Here is a 24,924-nt window from a genome sequence, read left to right as displayed (position 1 = left end):
ACAAAAATTGATTTTTTCCCTCTCCCCCAGAATAAAGTACTTGCAACCTATTGCCTATTCCCTTCCTTTCCACTAAAATAATTGTTTTATCAGGCTTCATAGATAGTTTGCTCTAATGCTTCAAATCTTGTGATTTACAGTGTAATACATTGTCATTATCTCTGACAGCCCCATCTGAACATAGCTTACTACTTTTTATGGAGTAAGTATTAAACCCTGATAACTCAAAGGAATGTTTTTCATTTTCTCCATGCCCTTCTAGTTAACTCAGTATTTGTTTCCATATCTTGCTTTCTTACTTTGTTTATTTTTTCCTGCTGTTTGCTATTTATTTTCCCACCTCAGTGAAATCCCCAAAGAAGTAAAATCTAGATGTTAAGTAGGGATTTTTACCTGACGTTTTGTTATCCTCCTTATAGTCTGTTACTGATCCATCATGGATAAACCATTGGTCACACTTATTTTGAGTTAAGTTTTGACATAGATTACCAAAGTATTAGAATTATTAAGTTTTATGCCTAAATCTCAAAATTTAGCTAATTTTGATCTTGTTTCAAAGTGGAGTTTTTAGTCCTGTTTTGTACATCAGTATTTAAGATATTTGCTTGTTCCTTCCTTTTTTAAATCAGATTTCTTCCTAGTTCCTCTAGCCCATTTAGCAGTGTTGGCAGTAAGGTTAATGCTGTGCTGAATGGACTGAAATCTCCCTTCACTGCACTGGCAATGAGCCAAGTCCTGTGGAAAAAGACAGCTTAATTTAAGCAATCTTATCACCATGGTAATAGCTGCTCTAAGGGGACAGTGAGGTACCAGACCATAACCCTGAGATTCAATTATCATTAATTTATATAAAAACTTTGAAGTACTAGAAAAATAAGAGGAGTATTTGGGGTTCAAGGCAGTTATTATTTTTAGTTAAAATTCAGCAATATTTCAGAGCCCAAAAGTTTGGTTATGTCTCTAAACACTTGAAAACATTGAGAGTTTTGGAGTTCAAGAAGTGTATTTGAATCATCATATACATGGAATCATTCTTTTCTGTGTTACATAGTTTTTTAAGATATATAGGTATGATTAACTCTATTTTTTTTCCTGGAAATAACTTGGTTATACTTCTGTTTGATGTAATTCTGTACTATGGTTTATCTTTTTTAAATCAACCTCATAATTACTTTTTTCTTTTCAGGAAGTACATTGATAGCCTTTCAAATCACAGACACCTGCATATAGTCCCTTTCTGTGTAAGCTGGAGTAATTTTAAAAGGAAATATAATTAAATAAAACTGCATCTAGAAATTCACACTCAGTTCAGTGTGGGCTCTTGGAAGGTTTGATCTTTTTTCTTGGTCTTGGCATTTGAACATCTTGTGGATCTCGTGAATCTTGCCTCCAGTGCAGAGACTCAGAAAAAGCTTTTTTGTGCCTTGAGATTTTTTCCCAGTTCAAGGTTTCCATAGCAAACAGAGCAGCTTTTACAGCTCCTGAGGCAGACAGGTGTTAATGATCATAAGCCACCAAGCAGGAGACACTTTCTCTTGAGCAGTGCAGTTCACTGGGAGCTTGTTTGCCAATGGAGCCTGCTCCTCTGTCAAATGACCAGATTTGGGGCTGTTCCAAGAATAAATGCAGGAGAGGGCTTCCTTTACGATCTTTTCTTCAAATTATGGTGGTCAGCATTTGCTATTATGACATTTCTCTTGTATTTTCTCATTTTCTATCTAATTAAACAATAAATCAACACATATAGAGGCTGATCGTGTTAAAAACAGACACCCAGCAAGGGTTTTAAATTCATTCTGAGTCCCACGTGTTTTCTGTGCACAGCAGAAAAGATCTGAAAATATTTGTCTGCCGAATTCCAAAAGATAAATTGAAGACTGTCAATATGACCATGAACTGAAAATAAAAGTTGTAAATATGACCTTAAATTTAATAATGGGAGAAGGAAGCTGTCTTTTATGGAAATAAAAATATAAAGATGTGTCAGCTACAATGAAGTACAACTTTCATGTCAGCAGCAATGGCACTTGAGGGTCCTGCCTTGAGTAGTTTGAGATCCAGTCACTAAGGACAGTATGGCAATTTAAATTGTTCATGCACTCTATTGTATTTTTGTTTGTGAGAAACTCTGGTGTGGGCTTCCCTGGAATACTGGGATATATTTGTGTAAGGGTTTTTTATGGAGGCTAAATATAGTAACTTAAACAATCACATTGCAGATACTCCTTGCTCATTGTTTTGAATAAGTTGATGGTATATAAAGTTATAACTAAAGCTATGCTGTGATTTTATGGCCACCATTAAGCAAGCAGGCTTTTAACTTTCCATGAAATAGTGGAAAATAGCTTTACAAAACCAGAAATAGACTGAATCTAAATTTTGAAAGAGAACAAAAAATACAGGTTAATACAAAGGGTCTAGGTCATGAGAAGTGGTCAAAGACATGAAAAGAATTTTACCTCTTCATTTCCAAAAAATCAGATATATATGTGTCATGTTACTATTTTCTGGCTAGCTATTTCTAGGTAAGCTGTTTTCAAAGACTACAGTGGTATTTATGTAGTTAAGCTGGCTTCAAAGACTAAATATATTTATGTAGTTAATGTGATACATCTCTTGTCAGGTAAACTTTGTCTTTTTTGTCACAATAGCTGTACAGTTTTAGCTGTACAGGATTAGATGATATGCAGGTGAGTGTAGGTACTTGGAAACAGACTGAAATGCTGGGAACAAAAGTCAAAATATGCGTGAATATTCATAGAAGAAAATTGATGGCAAATAGAACTGAGGGACAGCTACTTCATTTACTCATTCCTTTCTTTAAGTCATGCTTCCAACCATAGAATATAGGCAATAAAATTATAAAATTGAAAGGAATTTTTATCCTTCTTGATTCGTGATTTCAAAGTGCTCTGCAAATATTATGTACTTTCTATGACTTACATAAATATTCTTGTAACTACTGTTTTTCATATTTTCCACAAAATAATCTTAAAATTTCTTGAGGAAAAAAATAGAGCTAGTCATGAGATTATTCCTTCCTTATATCAAATTTCTGTGTCCATTGGTTGTTTTACTCAGCTGCTGCTTGAGTTGGAGTACTACAGCAAATTTCAAGCCACAGAAAGCACTTTTGAAGATTACTGAATTAATGTAGAGATGTCACTGTGTATCACAGTAACAAAGCCCATAGTGGTATATGCAAGAGTAATTTATGTCCACAGTGTGGTAATTTTCATTTTATTTTCTTCATTAAATAGCAAATGAAACCAGAAAGCAGTTGTATTTTGTCCAACAATATTTTGGACAACAGTTCCAATATAAAAGCTGTTGTTGATTGATTTTGGCACCATCCTATATTTATATAATTATTATCCCAGATTTCTGCCAGACTTGAAAGTTTAGTCACCTGGTTAGCAGGCCTAGCTTGCCTACAGCAACAGCAGGCAAGTGAGCCAGAATCACATCACTTGTTCAGTACTGGAGCAAAAAGAGAGGGACACAGGTTCCTTTTACATCCTTTCACATCCAGGGTCACACTGCTCAGTTTTCAGATGCCATATAAAGAAAACATGAGTGAATACAGGGAAGCAATTCTATGGCAATGATTCAAAATGCAAGTCCAGCTCAAAGAGGAAATTTTAACAAAGTCTTTCTATTCCCAAAGATAAATCTCTGGATGGAAATAATGGAAAAATACAATTATAAAATAAATTAGATAAGTAGTTTTCATGGCAATTTCTATCTTCACCCATGACCATTTTGTTCCCATAGTTCTTGTACACAAAAAGATGAAACAAAGGCTCTAAAATTAAAGGTCAGGTCTATCTGTAATTATAAGTTATGTCTTATATTCAGATACAGTTTTCCTGCGTTGTTTTTCAAGATGAGGGTATATTGTGTATATCTTTGTGATCAAGTGGGTGTCTTGGTTTTTTATATATATATATATAAAATATTTGCCTTGGTTTTATATGTATAGTTGGTTGAGAGCCATATAGGAGATTCATTAAAAAAATATATTCTGATTATTATGTAAGTTTAGAAGTGTCCTCTTCTTTCCCCTCCCACTTGGAGTACAGAATAGAATGGATAGAAAACCAGGAGAGAGTGAATTTCTGCTTCTTACTACTGTCACAGGAAATATCAAGTGACTTAAAATGGGCTGGTACCAATGTCTTCTTGTCAGTGTTTGCCAAAGTAAATGGGAAACTGTATCAGTTCCAAATCCCTTTTGGCTGCCATCTCTATATATTTTCTGGCTATGCCAAAAAAACAAAATCCTTTTTTCTGTTTCATCTGCTATGCTTCTTAAAAATTTCCTTTGCACTTCTGTTGACATCTAAAGGAATTACTTCAATTAAATATCAGTATAGATATACAATTACAAGATTATGTGCAGCTATAAAATGTAGTTGAAAAGAAATTGATCAACTTTAATGATTGAACTGAAGTCGTCTTAGTTTTTCTATCACATAGATTTGCAGCAATTTGTAATGCTTTAGGTAACTACTTCTTGAATGTGAAACACACACAGGTGCAAATGTATTCCTACTTGGTTTATCCAGGAGAAATGCAGACTAATTCTTTGGCCAAGGTATAGCAAGATTTGTGTTTCTAACTTAGCTGTTGGCTCCCTTTCAAGTCTGCTCTTGTTCTTCATTTTTTCTTCTTACAAACTCATGATTTTTAATGGAAATGGAAGGGAAAGCATGGTAAAGGAACAAATGAAGGTGTGGGCCTACAAATGCTTGGCACAGAGTTAATGCATAAAAAGTTACAGAAGTGATACCAAGCCCTTGACAAAATTGAGGGACATTTCTACAGTATCAGGATATAAAAATATTTTCTCAGAATTTAATTACAGAATTCTGTGTGGGGTTAATCTGCTTTCTGGTAATAGTATTATGTTATTGCCACATGAATTCAGCTGGGATGTTGCTTCAAGCTTTTATAAGACCTAAATTGCTCTTCCAGATATGGAGCCAAAAGTACATAAAGAAATATCCTGACGGAGAGGTGTGTAAAGAAATGAACTCTTCTCCAACCTTGTCCTAGCTAAGAATTCCAACTGCCTCTTCTATATGTGAAGTTATTTCTGAGCCTTTAGTATTTATTTATGTATTGGAGTTATCAGTGTAATAATATTGAGTGACTTTCATTTCACCAACAAATGCCTTACAGATTATGTCCTGTATTTCTTTTTTTAAGAGAATATTATCATCTAGTTTATGAATGTTTTTGATGTTTTTGTGAACATTTAATTTTTCTCCACTTGGAAGAAGTGGTGTTAGCAATCACCCTTATAAATGCTCTGATTTTTCTTGTGTTCTTAGTTTACAAAAAAAAAAAAATCCACCACAGCCCTTAGCTTTTCTCTTAGATCAAATATTAAAGCACATATCAGGCTGCAGTCAAATCTAAACTTTTGAACTGCAGGTTTTATTATTTTGCTCTTTAGAAAGAGAGCCTGATTTTATAGAATTGATAGCAACAGTTTAGCATGTCCTGACTCCTTTGGGAACCGTGGTATGCTCAGACAGATGAGGAGTCATCTGAGTTTATGAGAACATAGTCACAGTCTGGCTTTGGAAATTTGTCTTTGTGCCACCAGTGTTTTTCAAATTCTATAGAAATGTCTTTGGGTACTCAATATATGCTTCCAAAAATTGAAGTTGTAAACAATTGGGTTTTTTAAATGTTTTCTCAGCATTATTTCACTAGTAGCTCAGTTTCAGTGTACCATTGCTTCAGAATCTCAGTTTTATTACAAATTAGAGCAATGTAAATTCTCCTCTGTGTGAATGGACTCATCTGTCCAGAAGAGAGTGGTCTGGATCCAGGTTCTGTGCACTCTGCTGCTAATAGAGAAGTGCCTCTGCACACTAGCTCTATATCATCAAGCCTTTGTTATAAATTCCCGTGCAAGAGAATGAAATTATTCCTGGCTATTGATTGCAGGTTGTTAGAGCTGTAATAATAACAATTTTCTGTTCAGCATTTCCTTCCCTTTACCTCTGATACCTTTGAGCTATGCACCATAAAGTACAATCAATACTGCCAATATCAGATCTTTTTGCTGTAATTTCCAAAAAATTTAAATGAGAAATTATCAAATAAGTAGGTTTTTATCATTATGTCTTGAACAAGTAAAGCATGCAAAGAACAATTGACTTTTTATATTTGTAGTGTTTGTATATATATATGTGTGTGTATATATATATGCATACATACTTCTCGTATGTATATGCTTGTATCTAATAACGTGTTGTTTCATGTGGTGATTTTGCTTCTATTTCCCTGAATATCAGTAGGAATTTTGCCATGACATTTTTTCCTACCAGAAGTCTCAGTGACTGTGTATCTCGTTAACTGCTGACTGAGAAAAAACTTCTCATACTTGCAGAAGCTTTCATGTGTGACAGCAAAGCATTGAATCCAAAATAACCAACTGTGCTCTCGTGGCCTGATAGGAAGGAAGCAGGTTTATATAGTCCTGTAAACAGCTATATTACTTCATTTGAATTTATTATTTTACTGTATATGAGTTTATAATTTTTGAACTAAAATGGAGGTAACATTACAAAGTGCAGAGCAATGCCATCTTTCTAATGTGTGCACTTACAGCTGTGGAAGTCAGTGGGAAGGAAAACTAGAATGTGTTGTCTGATGCACTGCCAGGATGCTGTACTCAGTCAGGGTCAGATGTCCAGTTTTGTGTGAGTGCAGCTTATTTGGGTAATATTAATGAAGCAGAAGTAACTAATACTCAAATTTCATTCTTGTGGTTTAGTCATAAGACTCCTGATACACAACGCCTGTAAACTGCAAGGCAAGCTAACCTTTATTCTCATTTGCTTTCTTTTTTATGTAACTAAAGGGCTCTTTAAAAGATAAAACTGCTCTGTAATACCTTTTTATTTTCTATAATCTGGCATTTGAAAACCGTAACCTTTCTTTTAAAATTTTATAATAGAAATACATAATACCATACTCATTACACCATTTTAGCAATTACCATTTCAGGAACATGTATTTACAATATTCTTAAAGTCAAATGTCACAGTATAACAATGTTTCATACTCTTGAGTGTTTGATCCTGCATACATTTCGCTGAGTGTTCGTCAAAGAAATTCTCCCAGCATGGATTGGCTGATCCATTTATGCATTCAAAAACTATTTTTGTGCCTTGCTGAAGGCATAAAGACATTTGTCATTGGAAAATTCTGGACCATGTCACTTGCTTTCTCAGCTTGAGACAGAGGAACACCAAGCTGCTCTAAACTCCTTTGGGTGCATGCTGTGGCATGTTTTAGAGGTGCACCTGTCAGAAAAGAGGGCACTGAAGAAGCTTGCTCCCTTAGATAAAACAAAGGCAAGAAGGACCAAATTCTTTTGGTGTTTCCAAAAGAATATGTGGTTGGTATGGTCAGCCCTGAACTAGCCCTTTTTGCCACAATTTCTAAGCACATATCACAGTAAGTTATTGTTTAATATTAAATAACCTTTCTTAAATTCTCTTGGAGAGCTCTTGCCAGTCCTGAAAAAGCATCCTTTCTGCTACAAAAAACTACTCTATACTTCTGCACCAGAGCCTGTTCTGCAAGGCACATTTTTTGTACCTTATTTTTTGTGCTAATGTAAGTCTTCACTGTTTTTTCTTGAAGGCAATCAGTCCTGTGAAGTATGCTGAAATAGGTCTCCAAATGAATTCTTTCTTAGTATATTTGAGAATCACTGCAGTAGGCAAAAGCATTTGAATAAAAACTGCTCTCAGAATTGCTCAATTAAGAGCAGTAAAGCAATTATGCTCACCTATATAGTAACTACAGTTCTTCAGAATGAATTATCCTTGTAAATCAAGTGACTAGTTACTTTTTTTTTTTTAATTTCCTAGATTACATGGTAAAAAATAGATGTTCACAGTGGCACTGGCTTTAGCATTTTTGGGGTATTCCAGGTGAATCAACAAGTTAGGTGTGGATGGAGGGGATACTGCTGGCAGCAGTTCCCATGTCTCTGTCACACCTGTGTTAAGGCACATGGGCTGCTCATCTTGGAGGATCCCAGTACTCTACTGAGAAGCAACATTCCCTCAGCGTTACTCTGAAATGTGGGGAAATTAGCTTAGAATTTATTTATGGTGTGTTGTTTCCCTTAAACATTGCTGGACATCTTGTGGTGTGGTTAAAAAACTTGTAGAGGGTATTCAAATACATATTTTCTTGTCTTTGATATTTGATGTGGTTATATGCAGTATATACTATCCAGTGTTTATACAGTTCCTTTTGCTTTTTACATCACCGAGTGGTTTTACGACATCATTCTTTGTCTTCTCTTTGTAGGCACTTCCTGTTTAAACATGGATCTGGGTCTTCAGCTATCTTCAGCGCAGCCAGTCAGAACTACCCCCTAACATCCAACACTGTTTACTCTCCACCTCCTAGGCCTCTTCCTAGAAGTACCTTTTCCAGACCTGCCTTCACTTTTAACAAACCTTACAGGTGTTGCAACTGGAAGTGCACAGCTCTGAGTGCCACTGCTATCACAGTGACCCTGGCACTGTTGCTCACCTATGTCATCGGTAAGCGCTGCTCCTTTCTCTGCTGAGTTATTCCTTCCCCTCCTCTGCTCTGTCTTCTTGCTTTGCACTAATACAAATCATGTTTCACTGGTAATGTTTGCCATTGGTGCTTTTTAAATCCTGCCAGACAAAACACTGGATTGGCTAAAGGTTGAACATAGAATTCTCATTAGCTTTCTGCTCTGTTAACCTTGATGCTGCCTAACAGAGAAGGAAATATTATTCAGGATTACTTGTTTATACTGGCAGGGGACTCCTGCTGATTTTAATTGCTGCGATATTTTCTTAAACGTTTGATTTCCATATTATGCCTTACAACACTGGTTCTCTTAAAGAATTATTTGGAAAGACTGGTAATGTTTAATTGTGTTTTGCCTTGCTACCCTTAGTTAATTTCTTCAGTCTCATCACCATTTAAATCTTACATGATTTTCCTCCTAATTGTTATATCATTTGCTAGAATGACAACTAGCTCTAAAGTAATTTTATATTGTGTTGTCTGAGATAGATTTTGGTATCCCTTTATTGAATTTATGTTTGAAAAATGGGTTACACAGTACCAACTTTGCCATTTTGTCAGCAAAATACATTGGACAGGTTTATCAGAGTAGCTAGAAAGGGCTTCCTCAGGTTTGGGGTTTATTTGATTTTTTTTTTTTTCTTTTTGGAGGATAGGTGTTTTGGAGGTTGCTTGAAGTCAATGTGGTTACAAGCATACATAGGAGAGCAATTCTTTCTGGTTTCCTGCATAACATTTAGCCTTTAATTATTAACTTTAATTATTGCATTGAGTTTTCAATCTGAATTGAAAGTATTGAAGAACGTTCTGTGCGAAGAATTTAAGAATGTGACTGTGGCTTCTGTAAACAAAGGGAAATGTAATTTTTTTCTTTCTCTCACACACTCTTAGACTGTTGTTTTAGATGGCAGTTCACAGGTGGTAGGAGCCAGAGTATTCCTGATACCCTATAGCTTGAATGGGAATAATTCCAGGTTTACCTGAAAGAGTGCAGTTCATACTGGGTGAAATTCGACAGAAATAAAAGTACAGATACCTCCAAACTGATAAATGGCCACTGATTTTCTATACTGTCTGAATAACTCTATCTGTAGTGAAAATTACTAAAATTTCAATAATTTCCTGTTTCCCACTGAGGTTTTCTTCAGTCCCATAGTGACAAAGTTCTGGTGATTGTCAGCAAGATGCTCATCAGGAGGGATTTTTTTCCTAGCATCCTCACCTAATGCATATGGGAAAGCAGATTTGAGCATTTCTGGTGCATGATGATTTGAAAGCACCTGAGGATCTTGTAAGCTCCATTAATTGCAGATTTACATAACAGCTGGTGAGCATATGCCCTCGGTTAGGACAGGCTGTATCATTTTTGCAGCCTCATCTGTTTGCTGCACATTTTATCCCACCCACACCATTTAGATTTTATCTGGATTGAAGCACTGCCTCTTTCATCCCTGTTTAGATTTCAAGTCTGCCACTGAAATTTCTGTAACTTTCTGGGGATATACTGCTATATGTCATCAGCCTGAGAAGGCTGGAAGCACTCCTTGTCACCATGAATTAAAGAGCTCTGTGTGACTCTCCTGTAGATGTGTCTGTTTGTCATGTTGTGGTAGCACAAGGATGTAGCATGTTTTCCTTAGTTAAACAGAAGCAGGTAAAATGGAAACGTCTTTGCATTTTATAAATTATTACCATTTCTATTTATGTTTTCTATGGAAAAAATATGAATTTTTGAACCAGGAGTTCTAATTCAGAAAAATTTTTAGGATGGCATTATTTACTCTTTTTTTTCCCAGAAATTTTTGAGTTGCAGGTAGTCTTAGTTAGCTTATTCCAAGCAAATATTCCCTCTGCCCATTTCTGGTTGGTTAAATATTTAGATAAGTTTATGGTCTCTTTTTATGACTCAGATACCTACATTCTTTCCCTTTTGCTGGGTTTGAATCATAGCATGTTTCCAGAGTTCACTGGCTCTGTAGGCTTATATATTTGCATATCTTTTCACATCAAAAATTTAAGTGTGCATGTTTTAAATGAATAGTTGGATACAGGAATTCAGACTGTATGTAACACTGAAGTTAAAATTCACTCCCCCAAATGTTTTCTCTTTGCTCACCATGATTCAGATCCCTCACTCCACCAGGTTTTCTTCAAGTCAGAGTTGTGTCTGAGCAATCACAACAGACATTGGCCTACATTGTAAAATAAAACTTATTTTAATTTTAGGACCAAACTTAACCTGTGATCAGCTCAGCAGTTGTTATTGGAAAAATAATGGAGACTTCTAAAAGGCAAAATTGTTTTCATCATTGTATTTTTTGACATAGCCTGCATTAACTTAGCATGAACTACAATTTCAGGTCAAATGAGTGTTGATCAAAATTTAACATCAAGATTTTTCTTCTCCTTATCTAAAAACTTAAATGTTCTTTTTCAAGTATTTTTCACTGCCATTTAATGCTTAAGGTATACATTACTTTTTAAATGACACCCAAATCTCAGCCTCAAGTCAGAGCATCTCCAAAGTCTTAGAGACATGAAACTTATTCCACATCAAAATTTACAAGTGGCTCTTACATTTGTAATGAACTGAGACCTCTGCCAGAGTGCTCTAAGCTGTGATTTCTATTCAATCAAAAGGTAAACTAGGAAAATGATTTTGTGCTTTTATTTTTCATATTTTCCCTCTTATCAGTGAGACTCAATAGCAAAGCTTTTACATAAGAACATGTAATTCTTCTGTATTTTCTCTCCTTTGAACTACTACTCAGTTAAAAAAATATTATTTCTCCATTAATCTTCTTTTGGCCTATAATTGCTGTGTTTACTATTTGGCCTTTCTTAAATAAATTTGACTATTATATGGACAGTAAGGAAATTATAGAACACTGTTGATGGTTGTGTAACAGCAGATTTATTGAAAATCTTTAGTTTATTAAGAAAAACTCGTATTTGCACTTCAACAGGAGTAATCTCTGTGAATAGGTTCTAAAGTCATAGATAGTAGTTACTCCAAAAAAACCTTATTTCATAAAGTGCATGTTTGGTCTTCAGACTGTTGGAGGTGTAATTGTAAATTTGTTGAGTTACTTTCTATGGGAAAAGTCCTACATATTTTTGTTTTTCATTTCTCTGTTTTCCTATGAGTTAAGAAATGTAAATCACGTAAATCTGGGCAAGGTTGTTGAATTTGCCCACAAGTGGGCAGTGAGGCAGGTGAGCGGTTGGGACACACCTCAGGGAGGTGATGTTGGTGCCTCTCACCCATGGATGGGGGCTGCAGCAGCTCCACCAGCAGCTCCTGCTCTGCCTGAGAGTCTTGCTAAAAATTCAAGAGTAAATTAGGCAAATACAAGAGATAGAATAAGAGATACAGAATTTCTTTTGGTTTTTTGCCACACCACGTCATTTCCTTTAAGCCCAGTAGAATGGATGCTGTGGCTGCTCATTTAGTAGTTATTTTTAGCCCATTAGTGAATAGGATTTTTCTTCCATGATTCTTCACCATTTTATCAGCAGCTGATTTTGGACTTGCAAATCACTGGTCCTATTGATCAAAGGTGCAGAGCTCCCACTGCTCCTATTGATTTCAGCAGGTGATGCAAATGTTCAGTGCCTCTGAAAATTGCATCTCATGTTCTTGGATTTAACCATCCCTGACTATGAAATGACTATTTTATATACAAATGAATTCTCAAGTATGAATATGAAGTCGTCCCTATCCTTCATGATATTATCACTATTTATGAGTAGGCACCAGAGGTGGGTGTTGGGTCTTAAATTATATTCACATGAAGGGTAAGGAAATTAAAGCCTCTGTGCTGCCTGACACTGTGACCTGTCATTTCTCACTCCATGTACAAGGGAGAGGAGTGATGGTTTCAACATTGGGAAAGGCCAGACCGAATTTTAAGGACATATGTATCTCAGTGCATGAATTTATAACATTGGTTGCATCTCTTTAGACAATGTATAACAGGACAAAAAAGGAATTATGCAGAGAGGGATCCAGGGGAAAATATACTGCTGTACACTGAGGAATATAATGGTATAGTAAACAGTGCTAGGCATTTCAGGGTTATGCAAACGCTGAGATACAGATGCATAACCCTGAAATGCCATTGAACTCCTTACTCGGGGAGCTCTCACTGAGACAGATTCATCAGGGTGTCTCAGCTGGGAATTGTGGTGTCTGCTCTCCTGGATTACTGAGGAGCTTGATACTATCACAAATCTCTAATTATTCAGAGGAGAAACATTTACTGTTGCCCAAGACTAGGTTTTGTTTGTTCCTAAGTATAAAATATGGCTTGGTAATGAAAAATGAAACCAACATTTCACTTCCTTCTCTAGGAGGATTGCAGGAGAGGGGGGTATAGTTATATTTTCAGGTATAAAAATATATTAGGTATAAAGGTAAGATTTCTTGAGAAAGAGGAGAGTGCTGAGAGTTAAGATGGCTTTAACAAACACACGGAATAAGTCCTTATTTCATTAAATGCCCTACATGATCAAAACAATTTAGCACTTTAATATCTATTTTAAAAAATAATCTGAAGGCTGAATCAAATATTTAAAGTCTCAAATTATGAAATCTGTTTACAGTAGAATGAAATGGTATTTTATTTATAAAATGAGCTTACAGAAGATCACCTCTTCTAAAGGTCATGATCAAAACTTAGATTCTGGCTCTTGTGTCCAGGTATTTTTCTCATTAATTCACCTTTACAGGAACTGAGACACTGATGCATCTGTGGCTTTATGCCAAAGTGAAATCCAGTTTTATAAACAGAACCTGCTAGCAGTTACACAAACAAATAATTTTCTGGCACTTAGAGCAGGTGCAGAAGGAGTAGTCAGCTGCTGATATACATTCTATAACAGCTTTTCTGAAGTCTGGACTTCAGGGGGATGATCTTCTGAGGTTCTGTAAAAAAGCAGAGAAAGCTAAACAGAAGCCTTTAGTGGAGGTCAGCAGTTTGGAGGGGCTTCACATTTGCAGGATTTTTTTGTCCTTTGAAGTTCATCTTGCAGGTAGTAAGTACTTATTGCACAGGACTTTTTTGATGTCTCCTCACTACTGAGTGTCTCTTTTGCACTGGAGCCAAGGCTCTTATTCACATTCTGCCAAACATGTAGCACCGGAGTTGACAAGCTGTGCTTACACAGAAGGTAGATAAGAATAAATTAAATTAGATCATTGGCTTCCTAGCAGATGGCAGGTTAATCCAGTTTACAGAGCGAGTTCTGAAAAAATTGCTTGTATTTTTGTGGATATTTACCTGAGTATGCAGTAGAATTGTGGGGACTGAGGTAGTCAGTCTGGAACTCTCAGGTTTTTTTGTTTAAATGTTGAACAAAATAAGTGATCTGGTCAGTTACTTCAGAGATGAAGACCCAAGCTTTTGTTCTGAACATGGCCCTACTGGTTTTACTTACAGCAGTAATATGAAGCAACAGAAACCTGCCTCTGAGTGGGGAAAATCCCTTAGGCAGCATAAAGTTACACTTACTTTTCATCTCTTTGCTGAGAGATTCCATGAAAGAAATTTATTGAAAGCTTAGATGATGTAGGCCTTAAATATTTCTTTTTCTGCAAGAGATCTGTTTTATACCTAATAATTATTTATTTTTTTTTACCTAAGAAGCACAATAATTTACCTAAGAAAAGCTCTGTGCTATGACTAGGATCTTCTGTACTAGAGAGAGGTCATTTAAAATTACCCTGCACAGCTCCACGGTGTGGCCTGGCCAGGGCAGCGTGGCTGAGGAACACATTTAGGTTCATCATGATCCTGTGGCATCCTCCAGTTTCTTCACTGACTACAGACTCCTCCAAATTTAGCTTTTGCCATAACATTCATAATGCATGTTAAAAAAAAAATCTGTGCCAATTTTTGTGTTAGAATTTTATCAGAGACTTTGAATTTATAAGGGCTATCTAATAAAATATAAATGAAATATAGGTATGGTAGTATCCATCATGTAAGCCGTATCTCCCCACATTATGTAAAGAGGATCAAATTTTGCCTTCAGATTAATTTTGCCTCCAGATCACCTCAGTGAAAGCAATGTACAACTCTGGTCATGGCAACGTGCGACTCATAGATTGTACAGAGGAAAGTAATGATGTAATTATTTACAGGGGATTATACTGGATGTTCAGGCAAGCCAAGAAAGAATATCTCTTCAGATGAGTGCAGTTCCTCCCAGCAGGGAGAATATTGCACTCAGCTGTCAGAGGAGAGGTTTGGTTAGGCCAGCTGATGGAAGTTAGTGTCTGATGCTCCTGCTGACTCACCACAGCTCCTCCCAACAAGAGTGTGAATTTTGCAATCATGCCAGCTAAGAAGCTGTTTCATCTCCATTTGTCTGCTGGCCCTTGGGTATTGCCTGGAACTGTAGCAGCTCAGCTGTGATTTTACACACCCCACCAGTACCTGAAGTGTTTTAGGTGCTGCAAAATACAGGGTAGGTGATTGCAGAAATTTTTTGGAATGCCAGATAGGGAGAGCCAGAGTAGCTTTTGCTCCTTCTGTAATGTAAGTGTAGTCATCAAACTTCAAGGGCTGTTCTGTGTGAAGTTGAGCTGCATCATCTAATGCATCCTTAGCCCTAATGGTGGGTTTCATACTGTTAGTCAGCCCTCAAGGGTGCTGCAGTCAAGGTCTTCAGAAGGTTGAGCTTGGAGGAAAGTGCAGAGACATTGATCAGAAAGTGAATTTCCCTCCTCCTTACCCAGCCCTGAGTTAGGCTAAGTTAGACAGAGTGATGGTATCATGTCCTATTTGTTCTGTGGAGTAGGAGCTTACACCTGGGCATTACACATGGGAAATACAGCTGAGAACCTTGCAAATGGATTTATGCTGGGGGAAGTGACATTATGGCCCACATTTGAATTGCACAGCATTTTCTGTGCCCCTTTTTGTAAAAGCCAGAAATCCAATAGAAAAAAAAAATCAAAGGGCAAATAACTCAAAAGAGAAGTTCTTTTGAGCTTTTTAATGAAATTCAGTACATGCCTACTTATTTCTAAAGAGATTTGAGAGATGGAGATTTGAAAGTTTTATGTAATCTTATTTGGTGAAATAACTGTACATATGTTGTAGGAAAAAAGCTCCATAGGAATTTTGTATACCCTGGGTAAAAGAAAAGTATCACAGAAAAGAAGAGGTTAGTGAGGGCTCTGTGTCTGCTAAATAAATGTCTATAATTAACTTCTGAATAAAGTATCTCTCAGAATTTATGCCTTCACGGGTGTTTGTGGTCTGGTTAGTCCCAGACTGTCACCTGGATCTGAAGGTAACTTCTCAATAGCTATAATTAATGTAATAAAAATTGGAATGGTTTTAAGACTGCAAGGTGACTGGGTTTCTGCAGTGTTTGAACTCATTCAGATCAGTTCATGTAGCTCTTATTTTCCCAGCCATGTGCTTTGCTGTACAGCCCTCAGAGGTGCCCATTGTGTAGCCGAGTCCGGTGCCCCGTGTCAGCTCCTGGGGGTGAGACATCCGAGCTGGCAGAGCCATCCTCTGTGCCACGCACTTGGTGTTTCCAGGGAGGAAGCTGACTGTCAGACGTAGATACAGATCGTTTTGCAGCTTGCCAAGCTTTGGCACAAGCTATAAAAACAACAGCACTTCCCCAGCCTGAGGGAAGACAAAGCCAGTAAAGGACTGGAATTGTTGAGTGGATGATAATGTGAGCAGAGTGTGTGATGGAGCAGGGGCATGCACCAAGGAAAACATTCAGCCCTGGCTTTGTGACCTACCCTTGCAGCATGTGCAAATGCTGTCCTAGGAAATGAATAATAACAACAATGGGAATAGTGTAAGAAAGAAACAATATCATATTCAGGATTCCATAACCACTAAAAGCTTATTATTGATGTGGGCAGTTGAGTTTTGCTTCCAGTAATCTGTTTCAAGTGCTTATATAATTGTTTGCATTAGTATAAATGAAATGTGCATTCATTAGCTATCAGTCTCATTGAACTGTGTTCTCTTTTTTGTTAATACTCTTTAAATAATAATGACGTCCAGAAGCTCAAGTCAGGAGTAAGAGCACTTACTCTAGAGATGTCAAGCCTGTTTTTTGTTGTACATGGCAGTGATCTGTCTCACAGTAAGAATCTCAAAACTCAGACCTTAACTGTGTGATCTGACTGCAAGACACTTTTCAAAGTATTATCATGGTCCCTTGGTGATTTCAAGACCATAGAATATGGAGCAATTCGGGCTTGAGATCTCACCACTGACACCAGAAAGCTTAGAAGGATCCTTCTAATACCTCTTCTGGGGAGTGGGTATGTGCTGCCCAGTCTCCAGAGTCCAGATCTGATGGTGAGTCAGTGGTTTGAGATGCAGTAAATTTCTCTCAAATACTGTCACCTCACTAATTCAGCAGTAATGCTCTCATTTGCTTGATTTGGGTCTTGTATCTGTAGTTGGGTGACCCTGGAGTGCACAGATCTGGAATTAATGACTGTAGTTTGGCAGCTTTGCATTCTTGTAGTAGCGTTCCCAAGCCCTGGGCAGGAATCCACTCAAGGCTTGGGATTTTGTTGAATTTTTATAATTTAACTTTTCAGTGTGCAAGGGAGACTTGTGACCAAACACATGGGAAATGGACTCCAAGTTTTCTGGTTGTATTGAGATATTTTCCTTGAAGTATGTACAAGTGCAGAATAAAACCCTGTACTTTCTTAATGCAAGACCTATTCTAGGTCACACTTATTTCTCCTGGGAGACTCTGAGGTTCCTGCATGGTTCAGGAAGAGCAAATATATTGCCTTTTAGGCTCCCACTGTGGGCAGATCCTACTCAGTGCAAATTGCTGCATGTGGCTAAAGAGCTGCTGCTCAGGCGTTGCTCTTCATGTGACAATTTCAGCTCCTCAGTGGGGATCATCCTCAATCCATATTTTAATGGGTCATCTGTCCTCCCTGCTGAGCTGCTTCAATGCTAAGGCAACCTCTTCCTTGGAATAATTTGCCTTTCTCACTAAGACCTAAGCAATTGTCTAGATTAACTGCAGCACTGTCATGTTGTACTAAGATCCTCTGTTGCTATCTTTCTCCTGCCATCCTTCAAGGCCTCAGATCAGAAAGAAAGAAGGGAAAGCAGAAAACATGAATGGCTCTTCAGGCAAAGTAGAGTAGGCAGCCTCTGCATATAGCAATAAAGCTAGTTTATAACTTCTAAAAAGGATTATTTAGTCATTTTCCTTGTACATATAACAGCTATATTTCTGTCCATTTGTGTTGTTAAATAATTGGATATATTTTAGATGTAGAGACAGCTTTTTATCTGCAGAGCAGTTCTAGACTAAGTCTGGTTAAGTAAGTAACCAGTAAGTAAGAGTAAGTTTTTGCTAATGTTTAATCTAAATGAAAGAGTTTCAGAGTGCAGTGGGCACAGTTTCACTTCAAACTGGATTGGAAAGGTGAGATGTTTTAGTTGGTGTCATTGTTTTTGTCAACAAAATCTGAGATCTTTCACAGTCAAAAGCTGAGGGACAACACTGATATAGCTTTATAATCTGTCAAAAAAAATATATATTTATATTGACAATACATATATTGTCAATATAAATATATATATTTATATATAGCTTTATAATCACAATATTGAATTTATTCAACTGTTATCCTTTTAAGTGCTAGTAATTCCATTAATTGCTGCAGAAATGCATCACCCTAACCTGGCTGAGCTCCAGAAGAAAGTGTGGAAACTAATTAAACATTGAGTTTTAAGGTAAAATGGTAAATTGCTCATTAGCCCCCTTGAAATTCTGATTTATTACTAACAGAATAAAGTAATACTTGACTTGGCAGAAACTGGGTCATAGCATTCTTTCGTAGTCTCACTGAAGGTGCTGTAGTTTAGACACCAATTAATTGATCTTCATTTTTTTGCAGCAGTACACTTGTTTGGTTTAACCTGGCAACTACAGCCTGTGGAAGGGCAGCTCTATGAAAATGGAGTTAGCAAAGGAAATAAAGGAACAGAATCCATGGATACTACTTACTCACCAATCGGAGGAAAAGCTTCAGATAAAACAGAAAAAAAAGGTAAGTGTAAATGAGGAGGCAGATGATGGATTGTTAAACATTACTGCTCTTCAGATCCTGTATTTTCTACATTTTGACAGTATTTTCAGTTCAGGTTCTATCTTCTTTAGTATAATTTTAAAACAGATAAGAAAATCCCATAACCAGATAGGTTCCTTTAGCAGAACTCTCTCTGAAATTAGCACCCAGCCCATTAGCAAGGAAAGGTTCAGCAGCACAATGAGAGAAGAGATGAGAGTGTTTGACTTCTGTCTTGAGACGAGGAAGGGGAGACCATATTTTGCTTCTTCCCTTTTGTGCAGAGGGCTTGACACTGTGCCTGTCTTGCAGACCAAAGTCAGTCTCAGGCAAAGGGAACCTCCTTGTATTGACAGGTCAGAAGTGCAGAAGAGTAGAAATCTTAATGCTTTTCAAAGCATCCAGTTCTTGATGTTTAAGCTAAAGCACAGCATCCTGTCACATCCCAGCTGACCCAGTCACAGTGAATCAGCTCCCAGGAATGTCCCACAGCTCTCACAAAATGCCTGAGCCAGTGTGGCAGCTCCCTGCTGCCAGGGGCACAGCCCTTCTCTGCCCTCCCACCTCCCTCTGCAGCTTGCTGTGTCCCTGCGCCTACTGCAGGGATTGTCACCTGCACAGCCCAGCCATATCAGTCCTTCGTGGCAGCAGAAAATGGCTTTGTTAAAGAATGCAAATCATCTTCTGCCAAGGAAGTGGCTGAACCAGAGCTCTTGAAGTGCCTGAGCTAGGATAGGAAAGGAGTGGGCTGTGCAGCCAGGGTGTGAAACAGAGAGAAGGATCTGTCTGAGATGTGAAATTCCTTCCTCTTAAGTCCTGTTATTTGATGGTTTTTTTTGTTTGATCACCTGCTCCAGTACTAGTCACATGCTCTGGCCCGTGCTTCCCATCAGCCATCATGACAATGCTTTCTGACCATAAAAAGAAAATGGCCTTCCCATTTCTTTTTATGGTGCACAGAAAACGTGGATAAATCAGATCAGATCAAAGTGAATGGGAGTGGAATATGAAACCTAATCTTTCCAGTTGTTAGGAGAAAAGTAAAATTGTACTGGTAGCTCTGCAGTGATAGGAGACTTACAGAGCTTTCAAATTTTAGAGCAGAGCAGGGATCTGATTTTGTGTGTTCTGGGTAAGATCCATGGCTGAAAATAGGCAACAAAGTGGAACACTGTTGTACCAGGCCCTCCAGGAGGAAGATTGCACCACACATCAATAATCTTGCAAATCAGTGTGGCACAACTGGATACAGATCATATTAGATAAATGAACAATAGAAATACATGTAAGGAGACAATGATGTTGTTTTCCATTATTTCATCCCTTAGAATGGATTGTAGAATGAGTTGTAGAAAATGTTTTATACACTTTTGTATTTTTGTCCTGGTGCACCATGGAAAATGCCTTAAATAGTTCTCCTCAACTGTGTTAAATCATTTTATCAATGTATTACAGATATAATAAAAGCTTTTCCAATGCATTTGGCTTCCAAAGAAGGATGTGTAGAAAAACATCAAAAACATCATAAATCTTTGAAGTTAGATAGTTGGAATAGAGAAAAGAATATGCAAGTCAATAAAGAGTGAAGTAGGTAAAAATGCAAACCACCTGCCTTGCCCCTGGAAATCCCAGTTTTTAGTGTAGCTACACAACTCCCCCACAGCACTAAAGAGCAGAGTCCTGTGCTAGCAGAGCCATTTCACTGAGGGCTTATCCAGCAGTTTCAGAGGTCAGGAATAGATCTGCACTGTTGTCTCACTTGGCCCGTTTCCCATTTTGGGGGTAACATGTAATCCAGAGTTTAAGATAGCAAGGAGTATACACTTGGGAAAACACAAGGAAAATTATGCGGAATTAGTACTTGCATAGGCTGATTCTGGCTAGTCTTTGCTCATTTTCTTTTCTCTCCATCACTTTTAATATATATCAGTAATTTTATTCCCAGTCCTCCTAACAAATTCTCCATCTAGAAGTAATGAAAAGGAGGACTTGGCAACTCCTTTCCCTACAGCAGGAACCACAGAAAGTTGATGCTTTGCCTGTAAACTTAAAGCCTCTGATGTAATTTCACAGGAATAAATAACTGCTGTCAGATACTGGTGACATCACATTTTCCCAACTCAATGCAGCAGTACAGAATGCTTTTCCAGACTTTGAAAGTGTATATTTTAAACTATTCTTTTAATGAAAATCAATAATTTAAACCAGGAAGTCAAATTTCTTCAAGAAGACACCTTATAACATACTGACCCACAGCTTTGAGTTAACACGAGTTAACATTTTAATATGTAGTAATGTGATTAAAAAGTCAGATATCCTATTGATGCTGGTATTTATCAGGGGAGTACAAGGAAATTGATTGTTTCAGGATCAGTAGTAATAAGCATGTGGGTATATTCTTGTGGAGGTAATTGGCACCACGCTGTTCAGAGTTTTTCTTTCTTGAAGCCAAGAGAAAGCTGTGATTAGGAATCTATCTTCTGTTTTAGACTTCTGAGGAAACTGTGCTTAGAAAGCATAGGGGAGAATTAATACCCCAGTTGGCAAGATTGGAGCTGTACAAGGAATTGAATATAGATAATTAAATTATACTTTGTCATAAAAAAAATTGGTTTTACAACAAAAGCAGAATTGTATTGCAGTGCTGTAACTTTAAAAGCTTATTTTTGACTTTTTCAAGAAAGAGCAAAAAAGTACACAAGCATAGTCTGTGGAGGAGTGTGTTTTCAGGTATTGGTTTTCAGCCAAATACCTGCTTAGTTTAACTAAACACAGAAACAAAGCTAAATTATTTTTCTGTAAAGAAAGCAGAGTGGCACAGTGAAGATGAAAATATGCATTTCAGACATGACTCCTACAAAGGCCTTTCCATGCTCTGTGGTTGTGTGAAAAATTAACATTTGAAAGATGGGGATTCTGTGGCTGCATCCTATCAGTAGGGGCAGACAGTATGTGTATTTTCCTGTTAGCATTGTGAACAGCAGCCTGCACTTCTCTCCCAAGGGATGAGATATATGTACATATAAGTGCATCTGGGTTTTTTAAGCTTATATTAAATTATTGTGAAAGCAAAGGTATTCAGCCAAATGTGGAAAAACTCCCAAGGTACATCGCAATGCTAATATAATATTCAGCATAATTTGATTAAATCAATTAGTGATAATTCAGCCAGACTGACAACATAACACTTTTTCCTTTCAACAAGGAAACAGACCTTCTCACTCCAGAGTACAAGAAGTAGCTACTGTATGTTAAAGACCTTGAACACTGACCAGTAATGCCTTTAACTTCAAAAATCATACTGTATCCTTAACTTTTTACTTAGTGCTCTATTGTCTTGTAATTGAATCATATTAATTACCATGTATCAATATCATCAAAAAAACCCATAGTGTTTTACTTAACCCAGGGTAATTGCTTGCAAAGAATCATTAAGATTTAATATCTCTAAAGTATTGGAAATAGGGGAGAAGGTTTTTAAATTTACATAAGCCAAGTAGGATCTTTTATGGATTGGAGTGGAAAGGGATCCACTTTCATTGTACAACAGAGAAAGTTTAATTCTCTTTTCAAAACTCAACATTCAAAATTTTTTCTATGAAGCAAGTTGGGCAGAAGTAGTCTCATCTTGAGCATTGTTCAAGTAGCAATTTGGAAATATTTTAACTCAAAAACTAAGTGGTGTATTTTTAGAGTACTATATTGCAAGTTCCTACTCTAAAAATAGATGTATTTACATGGTGAGGTGTTATAAGTTAGTCCGTCATTCTTGCTGTGGGTTTGATGACACAAAGCAGCTGTAAAGCTGGAAGATCTGGTGCCCTGAGAATTACTCCTGCCTTGTAAATTAAATCTCTATTCATTAAGAATGCTAAGTACTTCCTACGCTAGTTAAAGCCTATGTAAGGTCCCACAGAGGGGCTTTGTTATTAACACACTCAGGCAAAAGCTGGCCCTAGCTTTGCTGCTGCTGTTTTCTTTTCCAGGGGTGATTTATAAAATTTCACGTATATTATGTTGGTTTAGATATTTATATCCATGTATTGTAAAAAGTGAGGCTCCAGTCACTTTGCTCCTGGTTATTTTTCATTGTGATTCTGGAATGAAATGAAACATAGATGGGTATGGCTGCTGAATTCAGTCTTCTCTTGACTTGTCCTCTAATGCCACACACTATCCTGCTTTTACCTTAGTTCAGAGTATGGAAATGTCAAGAGAGTTTTACAAACCTTTCAGTGGAATTAGCTCAAATGTTAGCAGGATTGGGTCAGGATTTGCAGCATGTCACAAGGCTGATCACAGACAGGCAGTAAAAAACATAAAGATGGTGATATAAGCCAGAAAAGCAAGCCAGCTCCAATTTAGTTTGGCAGAGTCTTCCTTATGCTTTCCATTTCCCTTTGTGTTTCAGCACTCTCACACACGTGTGAAGGTACACATTGTTGATGTCTGCAAATTTATTGTCCAGCATTATGAAATTATGCCAGTTTTATCTTCAGAGTGCCTTTGCCTATCCTCGCTCCCCTATTATGCTTTCATGAAGACCAAGCCAGAACAGATGTTCTTCACTTCTTCAGGACTAGATTAACACTACCATAATAAAACCATTAGGAATGGTGATTAATAGAAATCTGGGTTGGACAGGGGCTCTGAACTACCATGTTTGGTGGATTTTCTGTCCTCAGTGGGGACCATTTGTGTAGCTTCTGCAATGCCCCTTCAGCAGCAGTCAGAAATCTGTGCCAGAGGGAGAATTTCCCACTGTCCTCTCTCATTGTGTACTCACAGTTAAATATGTTTTGGGTGCATAGTTGATGGGCAAAGACCATGGTTTACACAGCAGCAGTTTTACCTTTTCATAATCAGTAAAGTGTTCATAATCAGCAAAAATCATGACAAAAAATATGCTGTGAGACTTGTTGGAAATATGTTGTTCATGTTTGTTTGTGTTTTCTGACTTGTTGAATAAAAAATGCAATTAAGGTGTTAGGAGTTGATTTTTGTATATTCCAATATATCTAAGGCATGTTTATACCTTGTAACTTTCTCTTTTATGTAAATACTCAACTGGCTATTTATTTGTTTCTGGAAAATCAGTGTTTCAGAAGGGCCGGGCCATAGACACGGGAGAAGTGGAGATTGGAGCACAGGTTATGCAGACCATCCCACCTGGCTTATTCTGGCGCTTCCAAATTACCATACATCACCCCGTGTACCTGAAATTCAACATTTCACTGGCAAAGGATTCTCTGCTGGGGATTTATGGCAGAAGAAACATCCCACCTACTCACACTCAGGTAATTGGAAATGATCTTGATTCTATCACACTTAGATTTTCAATCAGCAGTGGACAGGAGTGTTCACAACACGCTTTCAAAGCAGAGAGGGAGGGAAGGACTGGTAGTAACCAGTCTGGTTATCCTTTTCTTTTTACTGAGCTCTGGCAACATCTCAAACCATGCTCTCCCAGAGCACAGTGTCATAGCAGACAGGTCAGCAGCTGTGACCCCAGGGATGTGACTGTCTGGGAGACTGAACAGGTACACACTGTCCTGCTGCATAAATCCAGTGTCTTCCATGCAAGTGATGAAATTCCAGTTCACTTGAAAATGCTTTAATTTTTATATGATTCCCTTAAAACAAATAGATTGTACAGTCAGTCTAAAGAGTTAATAGAAAAGGAAAAAACTGTCTCTGGTTGCTAAGATCAAAATTATTTTTGAGTGCATACTCGTGGGGATTTTTCAAGAGAAAAGGTAGCTAAGCAGTCACATGCAATATTGCTGGTCACATTCAACTGTATTGTTTAGACCTAATGTATTTGGCATATGAAGCTGCCATTTTTATGGATAGTAAATTTTTAATCTTTCTTTATAGCAGGATCACACTCCACAGAGTGTGATAAACATATGTGGAATCATGGAAAGATTGTCTATAATGGACCACTGGAGATCATCTACTCTAACCTCAAAAATTTTTTACTAGAGTTTTGATATTGGAAATATGCACTTTCAGGTGTCACTGACTTTAATTGAAGCTGGATCTTCCGTTGAGCTGACAATGAACTTTACTGAAAATCAGAATGCCTAAAAAACCTAGAGAAATATGTGTATTTCTTGGACAGGGATTCATAGAAATCTCTGGTGCTTTGAGGTTAACAGGCATTGAAGTTGTCAGCATCCACCTGGTATTAAGAACTTTCCTGTAAAAAAATATATACTTATTTGCAT

General features: G+C 37.3%; 1 protein-coding gene across 7 annotated transcripts in view; it reads left to right on the top strand.

Moving 5' to 3' along the window:
- Nucleotides 1–24,924, top strand: part of TENM1 (teneurin transmembrane protein 1) — a 769,900-nt gene that overhangs the window by 618,323 nt on the left and 126,653 nt on the right. For 6 of the 7 annotated variants that reach the window (XM_058032978.1, XM_058032977.1, XM_058032971.1 and 3 more), the window contains 3 exons: nucleotides 8,347–8,585; nucleotides 18,524–18,676; nucleotides 23,792–23,991. In XM_058032978.1, the coding sequence (XP_057888961.1) occupies nucleotides 8,347–8,585; nucleotides 18,524–18,676; nucleotides 23,792–23,991 (592 nt within the window). The remainder of the gene's footprint in view (nucleotides 1–8,346; nucleotides 8,586–18,523; nucleotides 18,677–23,791; nucleotides 23,992–24,924) is intronic. The other variant, XM_058032976.1, reaches the window with a different exon arrangement.

This window comes from Melospiza georgiana, chromosome 12 (assembly GCF_028018845.1).
Source record: "Melospiza georgiana isolate bMelGeo1 chromosome 12, bMelGeo1.pri, whole genome shotgun sequence".
NCBI classification, from domain to species: domain Eukaryota; kingdom Metazoa; phylum Chordata; class Aves; order Passeriformes; family Passerellidae; genus Melospiza; species Melospiza georgiana.
Note: the sequence above shows the minus strand (reverse complement) of the source record. Positions and strands in the feature narration are given on the sequence as shown.